At 36.4% G+C, this 21,180-nt stretch overlaps 2 protein-coding genes across 3 annotated transcripts; both read right to left on the bottom strand.

Moving 5' to 3' along the window:
* Nucleotides 1–1,634: 1,634 nt before the first annotated feature.
* spef1 (sperm flagellar 1) lies at nucleotides 1,635–11,733 on the bottom strand. 2 transcript variants are annotated; one of them, XM_051126466.1, is made up of 7 exons: nucleotides 11,581–11,733; nucleotides 11,276–11,390; nucleotides 10,846–10,996; nucleotides 10,687–10,726; nucleotides 6,331–6,394; nucleotides 6,149–6,245; nucleotides 1,635–3,638 (listed from the first exon to the last, which is right to left on the bottom strand). In XM_051126466.1, exons 1-7 carry the CDS (start codon nucleotides 11,696–11,698, stop codon nucleotides 3,531–3,533), a joined length of 693 nt encoding a protein of 230 aa, XP_050982423.1. In that variant the 5' UTR covers nucleotides 11,699–11,733; the 3' UTR covers nucleotides 1,635–3,530. The 2 variants fall into 2 exon arrangements, with proteins under 2 accessions (XP_050982423.1, XP_050982424.1); XM_051126467.1 differs by having other exon boundaries at nucleotides 11,276–11,387.
* Nucleotides 11,734–12,105: 372 nt separating this feature from the next.
* On the bottom strand, nucleotides 12,106–19,585 carry adam8a (ADAM metallopeptidase domain 8a). The gene is made up of 25 exons (XM_051126464.1): nucleotides 19,460–19,585; nucleotides 19,236–19,342; nucleotides 19,057–19,130; nucleotides 18,873–18,951; nucleotides 18,708–18,784; nucleotides 18,058–18,241; nucleotides 17,642–17,701; nucleotides 17,477–17,545; nucleotides 17,202–17,371; nucleotides 16,994–17,075; nucleotides 16,749–16,882; nucleotides 16,454–16,631; nucleotides 15,715–15,804; nucleotides 15,403–15,598; nucleotides 15,214–15,280; nucleotides 14,949–15,117; nucleotides 14,790–14,867; nucleotides 14,487–14,568; nucleotides 14,267–14,384; nucleotides 13,988–14,171; nucleotides 13,839–13,874; nucleotides 13,681–13,737; nucleotides 12,994–13,065; nucleotides 12,836–12,910; nucleotides 12,106–12,664 (listed from the first exon to the last, which is right to left on the bottom strand). Exons 1-25 carry the CDS (start codon nucleotides 19,509–19,511, stop codon nucleotides 12,620–12,622), a joined length of 2,535 nt encoding a protein of 844 aa, XP_050982421.1. The 5' UTR covers nucleotides 19,512–19,585; the 3' UTR covers nucleotides 12,106–12,619.
* Nucleotides 19,586–21,180: the final 1,595 nt, after the last annotated feature.

Below are 21,180 nucleotides of genomic sequence, written 5' to 3'. Positions count from 1 at the left end.
TTCTTCTCGATATGATTCAGCAGCTTCCACGTTTTTTTCCATGGTTTAGACAGCATAAATTAGCAGAAGAACTTATTCAGTAGTACATTAACTGTGCACTCAGTGCTATTGTTTACACCCGAGTATCTCTAATATGGCCGCACATCCGGGTGACTGACGAAACCGTGACAAAAATGCAAACCCTCTATTGTATTGTCTATTGTCTCGCGGTGCTGTGCCATGTCACTCGTGTCCAGCGTAGACATGGTTTGAGGCTTAAAAGAGAAGTCCACTTCCAGAACAAAAAATTACAGATAATGTACTCACCTTCTTGTCATCCAAGATGTTCATGTCTTTTTTTTTTATCTTCAGCCGTAAAGAAATTATGTTTTTTTGAGTTAAACATTTCAGGATTTTTCTTCATATAATGGACTGATATGGTGCCCCGATTTTGAACTTCCAAAATGCAGTTTAAATGCAGCTTCAAACGATCCCAAATGCGGTTGTAATCAATCCCAGCCAAGGAAGAAGGCTCTTATCTAGCAAAACGATCGGTTATTTTCATTTAAAAAATACAATTTAAATACTTTTTAATCTCAAACGCTCGTCTTGTCTCACTCTTCCTGAACTCTGTGTATTCTGCCTCAAGACAGTTAGGGTATGTCGAAAAATCGTATTTTCTTCCTTAACTTCAAAAATATTTTCAAAATCATCCTACATTGCTGCAGAAGTACCAACCCAGTCTTTGCAAAGTCAACATGCAACGAAGATCAAACACCCTTAACAAAAAAGGTAAAACAGCGATATAAGACGATTTTGAAGTTGAGGGAGAACATGAGATGGGAATTTTTCGACATACCTTAACTGTCATGAACCATTCCGCTAGATAAGACCCTTCTTCCTCAGCTGGGATCGTTTAAATCCGCATTTGGGATCGTTTGAAGCCGCATTTAAACTGCATTTTGGAAGTTCAAAATCGGGGGACCATACCAGTCCATTATATGGAGAAAAATCCTGAAATGTTTCCCTCAAAAAACATAATTTCTTTATGACTGAAGAAAAAAAGACATGAACATCTTGGGTGACAAGGGGTGAGTACATTTTCTGTCAATTTTTGTTCTGGAAGTGGACTTCTCCTTTAATTATTTCACTTTGGGTGTGAAAGGGTACGTTTGCCAAAAATATAGCTTTTTTGTATTAAAAACAAACTAGCAAGCCACCCCAGACCTAAAAAGTAACCCAAAAGTCCCGTAATGCATTAGTTTCCATAAAAAGTAACTATAGTACTTAAGTTACTTTTTTAGGGAGTAACGCAATATTGTAATGCATTACTCTTAAAAGTAACTTTTCCCAACACTGCTTAAAATGGAAGTGAATAGGGGCAATCTGTTAAAATAACAGAACTGTTGAATAAAGTCATTTTAGATTGAATGGTGAAAATGAATGAAGGTTTTACTTTGGAATGACATGAGGGTGAGTAATTAATGACAGAATTTTCATTTTTGGGTGAACTATCCTATTGAGTTTTGTGATAATCGATATTCAATAATCAGTCAGTTTATGTCAGTTGAGCTCAATGCGTGCTGAACCCAACATATTCACAATTATAAATAACTGGAAAAACATACAACAAAAACCTGACATTGGTTCTGAAAGGAGTAGTGCATAAAACATGACAACAAATAAAACATTTGAAGAACAGATTTCTTTAAAGTGTAAGCACTAAACACGCACACTTCAACTGACCCTAATAAAGTAGTGAAGGAGTAAACGCTTTCATTTAAAGACATTTGAACAATCCTGGAAAACCCCCCTGAAGAACAGCATCTGCATTACTTTAGTTTACTTTTTCTCTATTGGATCAGACTTTTTAATACTCTGTCCTTCTGCAGATGGTCTTAAAAATGAGACATTGCTGTAGACCAGAGGGAGTACAACGCTCATTCTCTCTTTATGAGAACAACTCCCGTTCCAGACGTTCTCACAGTGTGCTTCATATATCGTCTGCATGCTGAGGGGCTCAGGCATGCTTTTGACTGTAATTCAGTGTGACTCACAGAGCTTTAATGCTGCTTTACCACCCAAAGATCCAACCCCCAAAGTTCTGCCGGTCTCTTTTCCAAGAGCTCAGCTTGAGTCACCAGGGAGCTCTGAGAACTTTATGGACACGTGGAGTACTCAAAAGTATCAGCTTCCTTTATATTTTTCACATATGAAACACATCTCTTTCAGGATAAGTATTCAGTCATTTATAAGAAATCATTCGTAATTCGTAATAATCTCTTACATACAGACAGAGAATGCTTTTTTCCGTTCTCAACTTTTCTTAAGAACTGTTTACATTTGGTCTGAGGTTTCCACATGGGGTTGATGTTACCATAAACACATGCCTCATGAGAGAGGCACAAAGTGATTGCAAATACTGTTCCAAAAATGCTTTGTGAACTCCTCTGGCCAAAAGAGCAGAGAGAGGATGAGCAGCTGCAACCCTGCTGGAGCCAAATCTGCTTTGATGACTTTTTGATAAAGAAAAGCTTGTGGTGAAAACAGGGAGCGGTTTATGGTCCCCCATGGAAATACAGAGAATGTGAAGTGTTAGTACCTTTGCACACATTGGGTAAGCACATACGGGGAACTGAGTCTAAAACTGGTTCCACTGACATGGGCAACTGTGGTGAGCTGACAAGCCTTCTTCAATGGACCTTTCTCTATGTTTTGGCTGAGCAATAATGAACTAAATCAATTGTCTCTAAAAACATTGTGTCAAAACCACAATCTGTCATGCACTGTTAATAATAATAATAATAATAATAATGATAATGGGCTGGCATCAATGTATGTGTCAAATGAGGATAAAATATATATTCTTAAAAGAGGAGAAGTGAAACTTAAAAGTTTTACTTCCTGTTACTGTCTGCATGGGACATTTTAGCATTTATGCAAAAAGCATACATAACTTTTGTCATAAAGTATATTGGCCAAAGAGTCAGTTTCCATGCTGATGTCAGAATGAAATCAATTTTAATGCAAACTGTTTACTTTCAGTCTAACATCAACCCCAGACATGGCGGACCACAATACTGGTCTTATGACATGACGCATAATAATATTGTGAAGTCAGCTGACTTATGAACAGTATAGCTTGCGCAGCAAAAAAATAAAAAAATTTTTTATAGGAATCTGCTGTAAACTCTAGACAATAAAGTTCTTAAATCACAAAACTGTAACATTCTTTGAGAAATGAAAACACTATCACAGTAATCGCAGTTTCTGTTCAGAATAAACTAAATTATTCACAGAATTGCTGAAATGTCACCAGGAATAAAGACTTTACTGCCAAAGTTTGGTGGGTTCCAGTGAAAGGCATAAACTGCTGTACATGCTCTCAGCTGATACAATGTTCTAGTTATTGTGCCATCAATCAGAAAGTCAGAAAACAGGTGACTAAAATGAGATGATTTCATATGGACAACAGACCAGCTCACGGTAACAGTTTATTAAGAGTTTCATTCCTGAAATAAATGGTGGCTCTTTATATTTTAATAATGAGATTATGAGTTGCGTGCCTTATATTGCTGTAAGTGCTTTGTCAAGTCCTCGATGCGAAGATCCTTAAGATGCATGAGATGCTCCAATCGGTCTACCTTAATCTGTAAAATCTAGAGCAAAGTAAAACATTTACTGTATTTGATATTCAACAGCGGTTGTAGATTTATAATACCTCCAAACCAAAGGCTTTACAGCGGCATGAAAGAACAAACGGAAGTTTGCTGTCACAATCATTCTGTAGCACTGTCATTTCCTTCCATAGAAGCTCTGATGACTATTTGATGCAGAAGTTGATATAATTTCCATACAGTAGACCAGTTACTGAATATCTTTTTCTTTGAATTGAAATGCACAGTTGGAATAATGAATCTTTAAGCATTTAAATGATGCTGCAAACTTAAAATTGTCTTACTAACTGTCAAGTGACAGTTAGTCATATAATATCACAGCTGCTGAACTAACCGTGACTCATTTAACAACCTTGCAATTTTTTGCAACATTAGCAACGGTGACAGGAAACATCAGAGAACATGTGACCTCTAGCCCTTGAACACTAGGAAGGACAAATTTCCTTTTGCGACATAAGCAATCTCTCACCAGCTGGCATTGTTATGCTAAAGGTGCGGAAACTTGTCATAGTTTTTGGGATTTGCAAGTCATAAGATTAAAAAAATGTAAAAGATCTGATAGCCTTGTGGCAGCACGCCAACATATAGTGCTGTTGTGTTTTGTGAGTTCAAGTCCTGGCTTGTGGATCTTTCCTGATCCATACACCTTCACTTCCTGTCAACCAACTGTCCTATCATAATAAGGGCAAAAAAGATCTTGATGCAAGAAGTAAAGATTTAAAATGAATTTATACTTCTGCACATTAAAGTTGCATGAAACAGAAGTATCGACAAATCTTTTCTTCCATAATTTGATGTACATCGGAGTATAGCAAATTATGAGGGAAAAATATAGGATGTGGACTTGATTCTATTCAACAGCTGTTGATGTAGATGAAAACAAGGATTTAAAAGGTTAGTTTACCTAAAAATGAAAATTACCCTATGATACTCACCCTCATGGCATTCTAGGTGTATATGCCTTTTTTCTTTCAGACTTTCAGACAAATACAGTCAGAGTTATGTTAAAAATGATCCTGACTATTCCAAGCTTTATAAAGGCAGTGGGCATGTGTTTCTGTTCAACAGTCCAACAGAAGTCCAATAAAGCGCATCCATCCAAAATAAAAAGTGTCCCACATGGCTCCGGGGGGTGATTAAAGATCTCCTGTAGTGAATCGGTGCATTTTTGTAAAAAAAAAATCTATATTTAAAATGTAATAATCATTTTTCTGTAGCTTGTGCTAACTAGCGCACGTGAAAGCCGTTCCGGGCAGATGACATAGGACATTGATCTTGCGAAAACCAATGTTTGTTTACATTAGCAAAGGAGGCAAAGTTTCTCCAAAGTCTCCTCCTGGTTTATATCGAAAACCTTCAACATTGTTCTTTACCATTCTTCCTTTTGTACTTCTAATATGTGACCAGCGTGTTGTTTTGTTCTCTCCTCTGCACTTCCGCGTTAATCACTTCTCACCAGCGCATGCGCAATGCATACGTCCTACGTCATCTGTCTAGAACGGCTTCCATGTACGACAGCGCAAGCTAGAGAAAAGTGATTGTTATGTTTTAAATTTGGATATTTTTCTTACAAAAACAAATGGACTCTGCCTTTATTCACCCCCTGGAACAATGTGAGGCACTTTTTAGATGGATGCACTTTTTGGACTTCTTTTGGACTGTTGAACAGAAACACCCACCCACTGCCATTATAAACTTTGGAAGAGCGAGAATCATTTTTAATATAACTCTGACTGTTTTCAACAGAAAGAAGAAAGTCATATACACCTAGGATGCTTTGAGCAGTGTTGGGGGTAACGCATTACAAGTAACACAAGTTATGCAATATTATTACTTTTTCCAAATAACTAGTAAAGTAACGCATTACTTTTTAATTGACAAGAAAAAATCGGAGTTACTTTTTTTCAAATAAGTAACGCCAGTCAAAATAGAGCTTTTTATATTAAAAACAAACAAACAAGCCCTGCCCAGATTTTAAAAGTAACGTAAAAGTAAAGTAATGGATTACTTTCCAAAAAAAGTAACTAAGTAACGTAATTAATTACTTTTTAAGGGAGTAACTCAATATTGTAATGCATTACTTTAAAAGTAACTTTCCCCAACACCAGCCTTGAGGGTGAGTAAATAATGTGCTAATTTTCATTTTTGGGTGAACTATCCCTTTAAGTGGACTAAATGACTGGAGAATCCACATACTTCACCAAAGAGAGGTCTGTTGTTTGACCAAAAGATTGAGTTATGATAAAGATCAATAAAAAAGATTTAGAAAACAGAACATTAAATTTCATGCCAACGTTAAAGGTACACTTTGTCCTTTCTGGACCGCTAGTGGCACAAAACCAAATTGAAAAGTAATGACTGTCTGCATACTGTTTGCAGGGCAATGCTGAAAGCACCAGATAGCAACATTGTTTACACTTTTCTGGGAACTCAACCATGAACTTGTCTCTGCATCTTAAACTGGAAACGGAGAAATCATTTTAATATCTTACCTCAACAGTCTCCTGTAAAGCCAAAATAGCTTGCTCCTTTTCCTCCAAGAGCAAACGGACAGCTGGATCCACATTTGGTCCCAGGGCTGCAGCAGCACTACACAAGATTTCCAACAAGTCTATTATAAAGACTTCATGAGCCTCAGAAAGTCCTTGTCACATCACAGTTCATCACTCAGTACCTGGCTTTGTCTGTCTTCTTCACAGTGGCTGGATTGGTATGAGTGGTCTCAATAACCATTCTGTCTGCAGAAATTTGGGAAAACAGAAGAAGGGATTAGCATTTTTTTTTTAAATAAATAAATACACATTTTCTTTTAAACATTTTGGTTTTGAAACCGCTGAAATGTGTCTTAGGCGACAGCCTAAAACTCAAGTTGGTCGTGACATAGACAGCTACAGGAACCCTCCAGGCTAATTTCAGCCACTGAGACTTTACCCTCACGGATACCCTGAATCAATTTCCTCTAGCTGAGTAGTACTCCCCCATACTTTAAGATTTTTAAGCTCATGAGAATTGCTTAGCCAGGAAGGCTAAACTAATTAGACTCCATTTGAACCCATTAAACACAATAAGGTCAAAAAGACACATTGACAGGGGACCAGACTGTAACTACGAAGCAGGAGAGTTTTATTTGGCTCTAAGCTCTGAATCATCAACGCCAGCTGTGCTTCACCTTATAAACATCCCATAAAGGATAAAATAACAAGCTAAAATTCAACAGCACCTACAGAAACAAGTAAAGCAAAAAAAGCACAGGATTTCTGTTTCCTTAATAGAAATGGTCTGTGCTTCGATAATATGATATATCAGAAACAATCTAGCCTCTTTGGTCTCATAATAGACTCAGTCTACTGTTTGCTTGAGTTTTCTATGGACGAAAAGGGCTTTTAGCCAAATGTGTTGAGCCTGTTGGAAGTGATAAGGGCTATCAACGGAGCTGATGGACGCAGAACCTTTTCTATCAAGAAAACAGGGAGTCAGACCTGAAACCAGATGATGTCACTACTAGGACGCCATGATGATGAGGTGTGGGAAATCGAGAGTTGACCTATCTGGCCCCCTTCTATGTAATGTTAAGAGTGCTGACAATGCAGTGCATTTGCCCTTTTTCCACACAGCTGACTGTTTTGTTAGTCCATTTTAATATTCATAGAGAAAAACAGTTTCCATAATTGCTTATCAAGCTGAAAGTGTTGGCTGGACTGGAGCACACAAAATGGTAGTTGGTGGTCAGTTTGTGTGGAAACGTACATTGATCATTTGATCAACTTTTTTCACTTCTGATGTTATTCTTAGCATAAAAAAGTTGTATTGCAGTAATTAAATATTCACTTAGTTATCACCAAAGCTTATGTGGCTGCAGATTATTAAACCTTTACGCTGCCTTTATGTGCAAACATTGCCTGATAGGGCAGCAAGGTAAAAAGTCAGCTGCCTTAGCTTTTAGATGAAACCATTGTTTTTTTTTATCTTGCATTTTTCATGTACATACACTAAAATTTAGTGTGGTCCAGTGGGGTTTTGTTTATTGTATGGGCTTTAAAATATCTTCTTTTGTGTTCTAGAGAAAAAAATAAAATCATGAAAAAAAGCCTGAAAGTGAGTAAATGATGACAGAAATGTTACTTTTGGGTGAACTAACCAGAAGGTCTAAGTACACAAAACCTCACAAGACACATGACCATCACACACATTTTGAGACATTTTTAAGGAAACTGCTCCTCTTTGCACATAAAGCATATCCTTGGTACTTGCGACACTTAATTTGTTAATCTTACTTTTTTGGTTAACAGTTATTGAGGCAACGGCTGTGTTTTCTGAGTATCGTGACTATCTATGACCACAGACCTCATGAATGCTAAGCTTCCTAAAAAAATCTAATGATGACACATTTCCAAGTATTCAGATACAACTGATGAGCTAATTAAGCAGTTGACCTACATTTCCACCCTGTTGAAAAAAAAAAACAGCATATGCTGGATGGTATGTTTTGAAGCATCACTGCTGCTTTGAGCTGGTTTAAGATGGTCATGAGCTGGTTTAAGGTGTTCCTTAGCTGGTCATGTGCTGGTCCTAAGCAACTCCTGCTCCGGATCAGCTTAGGACCAGCACATGACCAGCTCAAACCAGCTCATGACCAGCTAAGGACCAGCTTAACCCAGCAGCCGTGCTTAAATCATACCTAACAATCATATGCTGTTTTTTTCAAAAGGGTATTCTCATGCATCAACAAAAATGATCACATATCATATGACGGGACAAGCAACACAAATGTACAGTTCACATCTTCTCCCTTGAGAGACAACAGTTGATATGTTGTCGGACTTCTAAACCTGGCTACTTACTACCTCATTTAAGTGTGTAGTTACTGAGGGTAGCACCGTGAATCATTTTGCGTATGTAAGAAAATGAGATCATTCATTCATTTCCTTCCTATGTAAAGATGATCATGAAGGTGAATGTATTGTATTGTATGTATTGCACCAGTAATAATGTGAATCTTTGTGTTTGGTCTGCATGTCTAAAGCCCCTTTCACACATACAGTCTTTGCTGCTAAATTACTGGTAAATTACCTTTAGGAGATCATGTGTGAACAGGACCTTTTCAAAAATACTGGTAAATTCATTCTGGCAATTTACTGGTATGAGAAGTTGTAACATTACCAGTAAATTACTAGTAATGTGCTTTGTGTGAATGCAGAATGATGCTGATGAATAAAGTCCACTTTATTGGCCGGTCATAGCATTCTTATGGAGATGACGTGATTACTCTCAGCTGTTCACAAAGCTCTGCTGCTTTTAATTAGTTTTTCTATGTGCTGTAAATATGGGCTAGATGGGCATCTTTGAACATTGCACCTCCTCTTGCAGCTTTTTCTATGTGTTGTGCTTGGGACCCAGTCTTTTCTATTCATCAGCGCTGCGGCTCTGCAGTTGGATACTATTATGCGCTTCTCCTGTTTTTAAGAGCAAAAAAGCATTCTTTCTGATCACCTCCTTACGCCTATCACTCAGACTTCAAAAATGTTGTCAAATTGGACAGATAGTGAAACTAAAGCACTTTTACTCATTCAGGCGAATAAAGACAATGTCGCAGCTTTTAACGATAGTTTGCGATGACTGACATCACAGAATTTACGGCATTTTGGTGCTGTTGTGTGAATGGTCTCTTATCAGTAAAAAAACCCAGCATATTTGTGTATTTACCGGTCATAATTTATTTATTTAAGTCATACTGGGAATTTTACGGCAATTTACCGGGATTGCTGTGTCAAAGGGGTTTGAGTTTGTCATAACAGACTCCAGCATCCAAACAGTTAAAAAAGAAATAGTCAATAAAGTTTTGGACAAGGGTTTGGCCTTCCTCTTGAGCTTAAAGGACAGTTAATCCAAAAAAAACTGTCATTGTTTACTAACCCTTATGTTGTCCCAAACCAATAAGACTGGTTAAGCTTTGAAACACAAATTTAGATGTTTTTCTAATGAAACCTGAGGTTTCTTCCCTCCCTCCAAAAGTCCAGGTCACAAAAACTGTCATAAAGGCATTGTAAATTAATTCCATATGAAACAATTACATCTCTTCACAAGACTCATATGGATTTGTTTTATGACTCCTTTATTATCTTCTAAGTTTTGGTGACCTATGCTTTTAATGGAAGAACAGAAACCAGTCAAGTTTCATTAAAAATATGTTAAGTTGGTTTTGAGGACTAAACAAAGTCATATGGAACATCATTAGGGTGATTAAAAAATTTAATTTTGTGTGAACTATTCCTTTAGTCTTGCGTAGCCAGACCTTCAGACTGACAACAGAAGGCCAAGGCCCACCCAAGAGGCCATATGACTGACAGGTAAAGCAACCAATCATGTGTTTCGTTTTGTGCCAAGTCATGTTTAGGGGAATGGAAATGTCCCAACAATAACAGACCGATGTGTAAAACTTATGAACATATTTTAAAAACTTGCCGCGAACTTCACATACTTCTGAAAATCCAGTGTTTGCTGGATTGATGGAGTGGATGCTAATAAATGTTCATCGCCACAGTTGTAAACACGACGGCTTTCTTCTTTCATGAGGGGGGTTTGGCATCACAGCATCTGAACATTAAAGAATGCGACACACACATCCCCGGAAATCCTATATAATTCAACCAATCCGATGACGACTTAAAAACTCCTGAAGTGTTTTTTAAACTTTTGTGTGCCATATGCATCAGACATTCAGCTAGCAGTCCGTGGGGGTGACGTCTGATGCTGAGACTACTATCCCTTTAACTTCGGAAGACTAAACACAATTGAACAGCTGAGGGATTGTTTAATAAAAAACAGTCTTAGTGAACCTAGACTCAAATCCAGAGTCAGTTCGTCTGCTACTAAAGCAGACCGCAGCCCAGGGGGTCCTTGTCAGGCCCTCCCCCACGCACTACTGGGCCATGGCCTCATTGTCATACCTCCTCAAGATGACCTTCACTGCCTTACTGTAGCTTATAAACAATGGGAAGCTAAATCCACATTTCTGTTTTATAGTATTTACCTCTCGGCTGTCCATTTGTAGTGCTGTAATACTCCAAGTCCTATAAAAAAGAACGAGACAGGGTTAAATTACAGTTCATTCAACCATTATAAACAAAGAGGAAATGATATCGAAAGATATATGATGTAGCAATGCAAATGCAAAAACACACAGACCCACCTGTGTGCCATCTAATTGCTTTCCAGCTTGTTTTTCTTCTATCTTCTCTCTCAGTGAGCAAAGAACCGGTTCGATGTAGCCTGCTGTGCTGACTACAATTTTCTTCACCGTCTCCTCAGGTATATGGAAGTTTAATTTGGAGAAAACTTTTCTGAAATGAGAACAAAATGCAGTTGTGTGATGTTTACTTGTTAGGAAAACTGCAGTCTGTTTCCCCCACTGCTCAGCATATGATGTCTAGGTAGAAAGCTCACTAGATTTTAAAACCCAGACAGTGTTAACAGTTCAGCTGGAAATCCCAGTGTTGTTGCTGAGGTGTAATGTCACATTCCTGCAATCCTCAGGGGAATATCAAGCGACACCAGGGGGTCAGATAAGCAGTGCGGTGTTTGCATTACTGTCTACGTGGAGAACAAATAAATATACTTGCCTGTTCAGGGTGATCCAGTTACTCAGCTTCTGCTGCGTGGAATGTGCAGGCGTGTAGTTGTGCAGCTCCACCAGCTTAGGGAAGAAATGCTTCACTACTTCTGCAGTCATAACTGCTTAAGAAAATCGTTAAAATACTCACTGACAATAGTGAAATGGTATAATATAGTATTGAATGGCATAGTATTGTAAATGTAATAATATTATATTACTTTTATCTAGGGCAACACTGCTTAAAATGTCAACAAACATAATGAAATGTTAATTAGCTAGCGGTTTTATCTGTATCTTGAAAGAATTAAATACCTCCATCGCTAAAATCTCTTGCTATGTTCCGTTTGGGTCTTGAGAGCGGTATCTTGTCTATCCACGCGTAGAGGTCTTGCAAAGTTTCTACGTCTAATTGTTTAGGCCCGTCCATCATATGAAACAAGCTTCTGCGTGATTAAAACCCGCAACTATCTCAGTGGTACAGGTATTATTATGGTTGTTTGAATCGTTTCTAGGCAACGAAAATACAGGGCGCTGTAGAGGTCATATCGTTACACGTTTGAAGGCGATTTGGAAATAAACCAAACAAACCGTTTCTGATTAAGAGAAATGTGAAAAACTTTATTATAGTAAACAAATAAAAACATTCTCATATTTAAAGAGTAAAATCAGACCAGCTGAGATCATTGCACGTTTCGAATTTAAATATTTGGCGGGCAAAAAAACGAATGTTTGCCCTTGTCTGAGTGCAAAAGCCACAAGGATCACATAACAAACAACAAAAAAGGTGTAAGAAACTTACACCTAATTTACTAAAGTAAGGACGGATTATGCTTCAGAATGGCCTTATGGCACAAGCCTTTTTACAGGTCCCCTCTTGTAATTGCAAAAAGTAAATAACAAGAAATTATACATAAAATAATGAAAAAAATAAGACATAAAATTGCAAATACAAAAAAGCTGCAGAGGCAAGTATGAACGCACCATAATACACTTTACTCTCCCACTTAGGCAGCAATGTGGTGTGGACTTTAAAGGAGGAACTCTCTAGACTAGACATATCTGAACCGACTGTAAACAGTTGCAAATTACATTCTTAAAAATCGAAATATAAAATAAATAAACAGAAAAGGCCAAAATACTATCAAAGAAATTGCAAACAAGTCGTACCAATAGTCTAAAGCGATTCCTACAGTGCAAATGTTTCATTCTGCTTTACCATCCTCCTTAACTCCATCTTGTTATTCACAAGCTATACCACAAAAAACACAACAAGCTCTGTTCAGCTTGTAAACTGCTGCCCACGGTTCTTCTGAAGCTCCCAGTGATTCAGAGCAACTCATATTGTTCCAGATCATCTGGGCCTGGCAGGAGGTTTCAGTGCAACTTTCTGGATTACCTACAGTGAATGCAAAAGAGCTTTTAAAACACTGACACTCATTCACACAACTAGACTGTCAGGCAGTTTGAACACATTAGCATTAACAATGCAATTCTTCAGATAATTTAAAGTGCTTTTTGTCGTTTATGAGTGAAGTGCTAAATGCAAAGCAATAAAACATTACAACACCTGAGGTGGAGTAAATGCTAGCTGCGTCCCAGTGGGTTTCACAGGAGGCACTGGATGTGGTTTTGACTTAGTCACCTATCAGTGCAAAACAAAGAACCGTTTTAATGTTGTCTTTCAGTAGGATGGGGTGCTTAAAATGTTTGGAAAAATTGACTTACAGGTTTAGATGCCAGTGGTGGTAACGGCCTTGATGGAGGGAGTGGCTTAGTTGGTGGAAGTAGGGGTTTTGCCTGCAACAAAATTTAGACAAAGAAATGACATGATGCTTTTTAGTCTCACTGCATTTTCATGTCAGAATCAAGCTTAGAGTCATAACTAATATTAAAATGAAAATTATACCTAATTGTACAGTATGTACTATCGTTGTCTTATAAAAATGTCTTATACTCAACATAGGCTGCATTTATTTGATAAAAAATACAGCAAAAATAGTAATAATGTGAAATATTATTACAAATTAAAACAACTGCTTTCTATTTGAATATATTTGAAAATGTAATTTAATCCTGTGGTGACAAAGCTGAATTTTCCACAGCCAGTCTTTAGTGATTCTTCTGAAATCAATCTAATATGCTGAAACATTTCTCATTACTCTCCATCTTGAAAACAGCTGTGCTGCTTAATATTTTTGTAGAAAGCGTGATATTTTTTTCAGGATTCTTTGATGAATAAAATTAAAAATAGCAGAAATAAGCTTTTAGAATTTCATAAATCTCTTTATACTGATGCTTTTAATCAATTTAACGCATCCTTGCTGAATAAAATCATTTATTTCTTATAAAACAAAAATCTTAATCATCCCGAACTTTTGAGTGGTAGTGTATATTAGACATTTTGGGCCTCACCTGAACAGGATACATGTTTTTGGAAATACCAGGAGGTGGGACAGGAGGCTGTACAATCTAATAAAATACAGACATACATTTTCATGTTCATTAAAACTTTTTTAGATATAAATAATAGATTTCAATAATTACATGCATTTTTAGAGAAGATAAACTACCTGTTCTGTCCTAGTTTGCGGTGCATTCTTTGGAGGCTGTGGATAGTGAGAAGGTAGAATGATTAGGTCTTTCATCCTAAAATGATTTCATCCTTTTATTCTAAGCACAAATTGAACAGTCTGTTACAAGGTTAAATAAATGACTGTACCAATGGTGCTGGTCTAGAGGGCACAGCCGCAGAATAGAGAGGCTTGCAGGACAGGGTAGTGGATGACTCAAGGAAAGTTGGTTGACCTATGCGTGGTTGTGTGCATCTCGGGCTGTTCTTTGCACTTCCTGGTTGGAATGCTGGATTGCACTGGCCTGAGGAAGGGTGTGTGTCCTTCAAAGACCTTTCAGAATAGAATATCCTTTAGTAATAGTGCAATAACTGAGACGATAACAGAAATTTATAGTTCATGATTGTCTGTCGCATAACAGATCCTACCTTTTCTTTCTATATTCTGTTATTTTTTTCCTGTGACACACCAGTGCTCCGATAATAATGATCAATCCAAGAACGACTACAGATGCAGTCACACCAATGATCACATATTGCTTAGGCGCTGTAAAGGAACACATTTGACATGGCACAGAATTAGTTTTGTATGGTCGATGATTGAATTATGTCAAGCAGTACAGATATGGTAAGGATGTAATTGGTTTACATTTAATTTCTGAGAATTGAACATCACAATAGGGTGGTGCCCATCCTGGATCACAGTGACACTTCCTCTCATGGTTACACACCTTTAAAATACAAGTCAGTAGTATGTTTACATGTGTTTATGCTTTAAATTATGTCTCCAATGCAAATTCGAAACTGATGCATAGTTTTAGCACATTTACAATATTACAGAATGACAACATTTCATGCAATAATGTTTTTCTTTAAAAAAAAGAGAGAGAGAAACATAAAATATCTTAAAAAACGAAATAGGAAAATGGAAATAAAAAACTAAATCACTCACCCCACGATTGTTGCATTTATCAGAGCAGTTCTCAATGCCGTATATACTAATGTCTTGGCAAAGGTTGTGGTAACACACCTGTTGATTGAAAAAAAGTAAATAAAGGTTTTATACACTTTGTATTTTGTGTAAGGCAATAAACATTCATTATTTACTTGCCTTATTAATGCCACATTTGGTGCCTGCTGGAACCATCGCCAAGTCACCTGTGGGCGAGTCATCCACAGCCATGTTGCATGTTTTTGAACCAATAGTGACTGTTAATCTTCTGTTGGTTATGGGGAAAGGATTCCCACCATAACAGTATATCTTCCCACACATCATGTGCCTGCAGGATTCAGAATACCATTGTGTAATTAGAAAGCAGTGTATAAAATAATATTTTTAGTCTTAAGCCATCAAAGAAAAGTAAAGTCACACTTACTCAGCACTCTTCGAGGTTCTGTCACGAACATTATAATCAAAGCAGATGTCAGTATCCACTTTAGCATCTAAACATGTACAAGATATTGATATTAAAATATTAATTTTTTTATTTTCCTAAACTTCTATTTGAACTTCTATCTTCTGTAAAGCTTTTGTGTTAAAATGTCTGTCTCAGTGAGAATAGTACCTGCTCCCCACAGCTTCTTGCAGTGTTCTTTATGTGTTGGACATTGTCCATTATAACAGTAGCCCTGATTATAATTGCAAGGGTGTCCATTCATCTTATATTCATCCTCTGGACAAAAGGCTGATATTCCTGTACAGTACTCGTCCAAATCACAGTCGTGAGCACTCTTTCTGCACAGGCTACTTGAATGTTTCAACTACAAGGGAGGATTAACAAAACAGATTATGGCAATACTCTACTTTTAAATGTATTTTCAGGCCAAAATTTTAGTATGGTCTTCCTGTGGAGATTGGTGGGCAGCTTAGCTCATACCTGGCAATTGTGGCAGCACTCCCCATGTGCGCAAACGGCACCTTCGGTCAGTCGACAGGTGGTGGCATTGCAGCAGGGATTGTTACATTCCTAAAATTCAAAAATGTTTGAGGTCCAAAAAAATCAAGAATGTTTTTCCAGTACACATTACTGTTTAAAAGTTCGGGGTCAGTATTGTGGCTTGCAACCAATGTTTTGTCTTTGATAAACTATAAATGGGATCAGTAAGGTTTTTTTTTAAAGAAATTGATACTTTTATTCAGCAAGGACACATTAAATTGATCAAAAGTGAAGACTAATTCAATTCTATTCATCTATTCATCAAAGAATACTGAAAAAAGTATAATGGTTTCCAAAAATAATATTAAGCAGCAAAACTTTTTTTCAAGATTTATAATAAGAAGAAATGTTTCTTAAGCAGCAAATCTGCATATTAGAATGATTTCTGTAGGATCATGTGACACTGAAGACCGTAATGATGCTGAAAATTCAGCTTTGCCTTCACAGGAATAAATTACATTTATACAAACAAACAAATACATGAATAAATAAAAACAGAAAAATGAATTAAAGTAAGAGTTATTTCAGTTTTTACTGTATTCTCACTGACCTCAAACCTTTGAATAATAATGTGTATATATATATATAGTCAAATAAACAAATATATTTTAGTCATACTTTAACTCAGAAACGAAAGTTGCGTCAACTGGGAAATTTTGTAAACCAACATGTCACATACCTCAACAGTTCCGCAGTCACACTCCTCGCCTTTTTCAACAAAAGCATTTCCACAAACTGGACCTCCATATAGTTCACTCTCATTTGGCACGTCTAGTAGACAGCTGGTATCATAACTCTGCAAAAACGCCTTTAAAGCTGCCTGACTGCAAGTGCTGAAGGAATCAGGGTAAACATACCTGTTGGAAAAGTGTGTCAGAAAATTATGGTCTGTGAAAGAGTTAAACAGCAACACAATGGCTCTTGTGCCACTGCATAAATGTATTCTAAGCAAATGTATTTTCAGTTAGCCTCACCCAATGGTGTCTGACATAACGCAGCCCTTGTCTGAGGAGCATCCACAGCTTGAATCGTCATGTGACATACCCAGATTATGTCCCATTTCATGGGTAATTGTAGAAGCCACAGCAATTGGATTTTTATTATGGTCCTTTGTAAGGAAAAAACATCTTATGTCAATAATACTGTTCACCAGGATAAACAGGAAAGTATCATTTCTTAATCTATTAATTTATATATACGAACGTGCTCATAACTATACCTCATTCACAGCACCAGAGGATGGAGAGCACATAGCATACATTGTAGCCAACCCAACCGTTGACCCTTCAAAATCTACACCCCTGTTTAACAAAAAGAACTTGAGGCGTTAAAGAATATTTTTGTGGTAAGACACATTTTAAAGAGAAGTGTTTGGTGTGAGTAAAAATGTGTCAGAAACGGATTAAGATGAGCAGTCGGTGACTCACGTAACAAAATGGGCATTGTCATGCTTCTTCCTCTTGAGCAGGCTGTTCTGACGCCATTGTAAAAATCGTTCCAGAGTAAGATTTGGTATATTGCTGACATCAATTAAGTCTCTTTGAGACCAAATCTCAAGTCCAACCAACCTGACACGTATGTTTAAAGACCGGTAAAGCTAAAATGTGAAGAAGCAAAAAGTCTATTACCATTATTCTGAAAATCATACAGTATTCACAATGCATAACCTATTAAATAATGTAAGAAGGAAGTGGTATGATACCTTGTCTACATGATTTGCGACCAACAACATTCTTTCTTCAATCTTCTTAAAACTTACAAACTTGTTGTACTGAAGAATAATGTATAGGTATATTTTAACAATATAAACACAAAACATCAGTATTATATTACGATTTTTTTTTTTTCAATTAAACCAAATTCATACCTCCGTATTATCAACAACCAAAACCATCTCAACAGTCTGCTGTCCTCCTCCGGTGTTTTTCTGAAGAGCAATTGAAATAAAGTTATTATCATTAAACTGTTCACGGTAAACACATTATAAATAAGATGTTGAGATTCAAATTAAACATGCTGCTTAATAATGAATAAGAATCAAGTACAGGTTTATTTTCTATGTTGGAAACCAACACAATATTTCTCATATAATAAGCTTAAATTCCACAAGAGATGATTACTTTCTTGAATACATGTCATTATTTAAATGCCATACATGACTTTGATAACAAATCACTTTTCATTATAGAAACATGCATCTCAAGCTGCACTAAAACAATATGTATCTTTAAAAGCACTATACAAATAAATGTGAAATGAATTAAATCATTAGAATATGATTACCACATATTTGCCTTTATACAGCCCACTAGACTTCGGACCAATGTTATAGACTGTGTCATTAATGTATCCAAAGGCCCCTTGCTTGGTCCTTAAATGCTCTTGCTTATATATAGCATGGTCACCATCCAACGACTCTTCTAGGGGCTCAATCAAGTAAACTTGATTTTTGATCCTCAGAAACCCTCTAGAGGATGAAGAAGATGCAATATTTTAGAGGGAGAAGCATAGAAAATATATTTTTTAACTGTACACATTTAGTGGTCCTTAGTAGACACATTATCCAAAGCAACTTATTACAAGCACAATCCAAGATATGCAACTGAAATATCTTTTTTACTGTACACAAAGTGGACTCGGGGTATAGTTAATACATTGTGATATATATTTTAATCAAAGCAAAAAAGAATAAATTCCACACACTATTCATACTTGCAAATGCATCAAAAATGGATTAATTTACTGGTAAATAAATACAATTTTTGACACATATGCAAGTACGGATTTCTTTTTTGCTTTGATGTTGGACTTGTTTTGGTCATTTATCCATGCGAGGGTAATCATTGACAGAATGCTTTTAAAGATATATGCTTTTAAAATTCAATCAACATCTATAGTTAACAAATTTAGTTTAAAATTTAAATTTTTCTTACTCCATGCCAGAGCAAAGTCCAACACTGACTGAAGAGTCTTCAAAATTATGGACGTGTCCCTGATAGTAGCAGTGATCCTTAAGTCAAAAACAGAATATACAGTTAAGCAGCAACATTCACATACTATGTCAGACAGAAATGAGCTATTTTACTGTTTAAACATACAATATTGTCTGAAGACTCTGTTTCTGAAATCCCATCTTTGGTGTAATATGAGAGGGTGTAATTTTTTCCTAAAAGCTCCCTGTTAAAAAGAAAGAAAAAAAGAAATTTAGGCTTTGTATGAATACAAGGCCTACTGTTTAGAGCATAAGTTGTTATACATGTCTATACAGTCACACATTCTCACCTATTTTTGTGCAAAGAAACTGTTAAATTCCTCCCATCTACCGCCAAATCATATTCAAGTTGTTCAGGATACGTCTAAAGGGGTAAAAGCAAGCATGCATGAATAAAAGTCAAATCAAGCATCCCAAGAGATGTCAATGATATTTCAGTTTACAAAACTAGTCTGAAAAAGAAAGAGACCTTGAGAGAAGAGGCGCTCCTCCTCGCTCGCCCTTTCAGTGCCTGAGGTCGGACCACATCATAGCGCATCACATGAGGTAAAGCTGAATTCGCTGCCTCAAGATTCTCTAAAGCAACAGTGAATAAACAACTCATCAGTATGTTTAATCAGTAAATTAAAAACACATCAGGCATTGCGACATGATTCGCGCTGTAAAAGAATCCTCATAATGCTGCTCGCTCACCCCATGTATAAACAAAAGAAAGCAGTGATATAAATAATCCAGTGTATCGCATGGTTCACTGTCCTGTGGACTCGCGCCGGGACTCGTGGGCTGCTGTGGGAACTCGGCTACTTGAAAGTTAAAGCTCCGCCTCGGTTATCCGGTAAATTAGCATGAAGAGACTACGACCTCCTTATCCGGTAACAGCAAACTGGTCACTATTGAGTAACGGCCCTGCAAATGTGTCATTAACGTTATTTTTTCGTTACACAACAATAGAACAAACTGTTTTTTTGTTGTTAAACGATTTATAGGCTGTATTGTGTAGGCTAGTATGGCAGCCTAACTGAAAGGAATGTACTTCGAGTCCTTCGATTTGGTGGCTTAACTATCTTTTCAACTCTCTGAAGTGAATATGCTTGTGTATGTATTTCTGTTAAAATTATTACCACAAAACCGCATTGAATCCACTAATAGTAGTATAGGGTGGGGTGAGATGCTCCTCTACGAATAGCGTGCATTTACTAATTTTAAACTAACATATTTAGAATGTTTTGCATGTACAGGATGATGCATCAGCCACTGTTGTATTAACGGGAATTATAAGGGTGCCATAAAAAAGAAGTAAAATTATTTATAGAGGCTCACTGCCAGAGGAAGATGGCACGCTGCCCGAGACAAGAAGCCTTTAGGCTAAACTTTTGCTAAATGTATAAACCACTTTAATTTTTATTATCACAGACGTCTTAAAGTGACATTAATATGAAAATATAAAAAGAACAATTAAGTTGAATAATTGAATAACCAATGACAGACTAAGGCACAATCCCAGTAAGATATTCATCTGAAAGCTAAATTTATTCTATGCCTTACATACTGGTAGGCCTAGCCTATATGAATATATAAATATTTAATTTCTTTAGTGCCTTGCCATGATTAATTGCGATTAATCAAATCAAAAAAAGTTTATAAGTAATATGTGTGTGTACTGTGTATATTCATTATGTATATATAAAGACACACACATACAGTATATATTTGGAAAATATTTACATGTATATATTTATATTCATATAATTTATATTATATAGAAATATATTTAACATACAAACATATATTTTTCCTAAATATAAACATGCATGTGTGTGTATTTATATATACATTATAAATGTACACAAAAACCTTTATTTTGGATGTGATTAATCGTAATAAACTCATTTTAATCGAAGATTAAAATAGCAACACATTCAAACGGAATAGCCTCATCTTACCCCTATTCTTGTGCTGATTTCCCAACAAAAATGATGTAATCTCCTGGAAGATGACGGCATTAAGGAACTGGGTTTTGTTCGTTATTACAAAAGGGATATATGACAAAAGATGTGACAGAAATAAAATTGAGGACTCAGGAAAAAAAAAACGAAATATGATTGCCATTTAAAATAACATTGCAAATAAAAATTAGGCCTATTTTGATTAGAAAAAAGGAATATTAAAAAAAAAAAAAACAATTATTAATATATTGCCAAGGACATGAACCAGTAGTAATGAAACGATTAAATATACTTTAGCCAATATATTAAGATATAAATTATTAATATGTGCTACTGTAGGACAAGAGGTTTGGAAATTGGATGGATGATGAAAAGCATATTTTCAATGACTCTGCTGACATCCTGTGGTTATATTCTGCAGGTGCACCGTTTTGCTTTTAGTTTCTTTTCTTCCGCTTAGAAATACAG

The sequence above is a fragment of the Labeo rohita genome, chromosome 13 (assembly GCF_022985175.1).
Source record: "Labeo rohita strain BAU-BD-2019 chromosome 13, IGBB_LRoh.1.0, whole genome shotgun sequence".
Lineage (NCBI taxonomy): Eukaryota > Metazoa > Chordata > Actinopteri > Cypriniformes > Cyprinidae > Labeo > Labeo rohita.
Note: the sequence above shows the minus strand (reverse complement) of the source record. Positions and strands in the feature narration are given on the sequence as shown.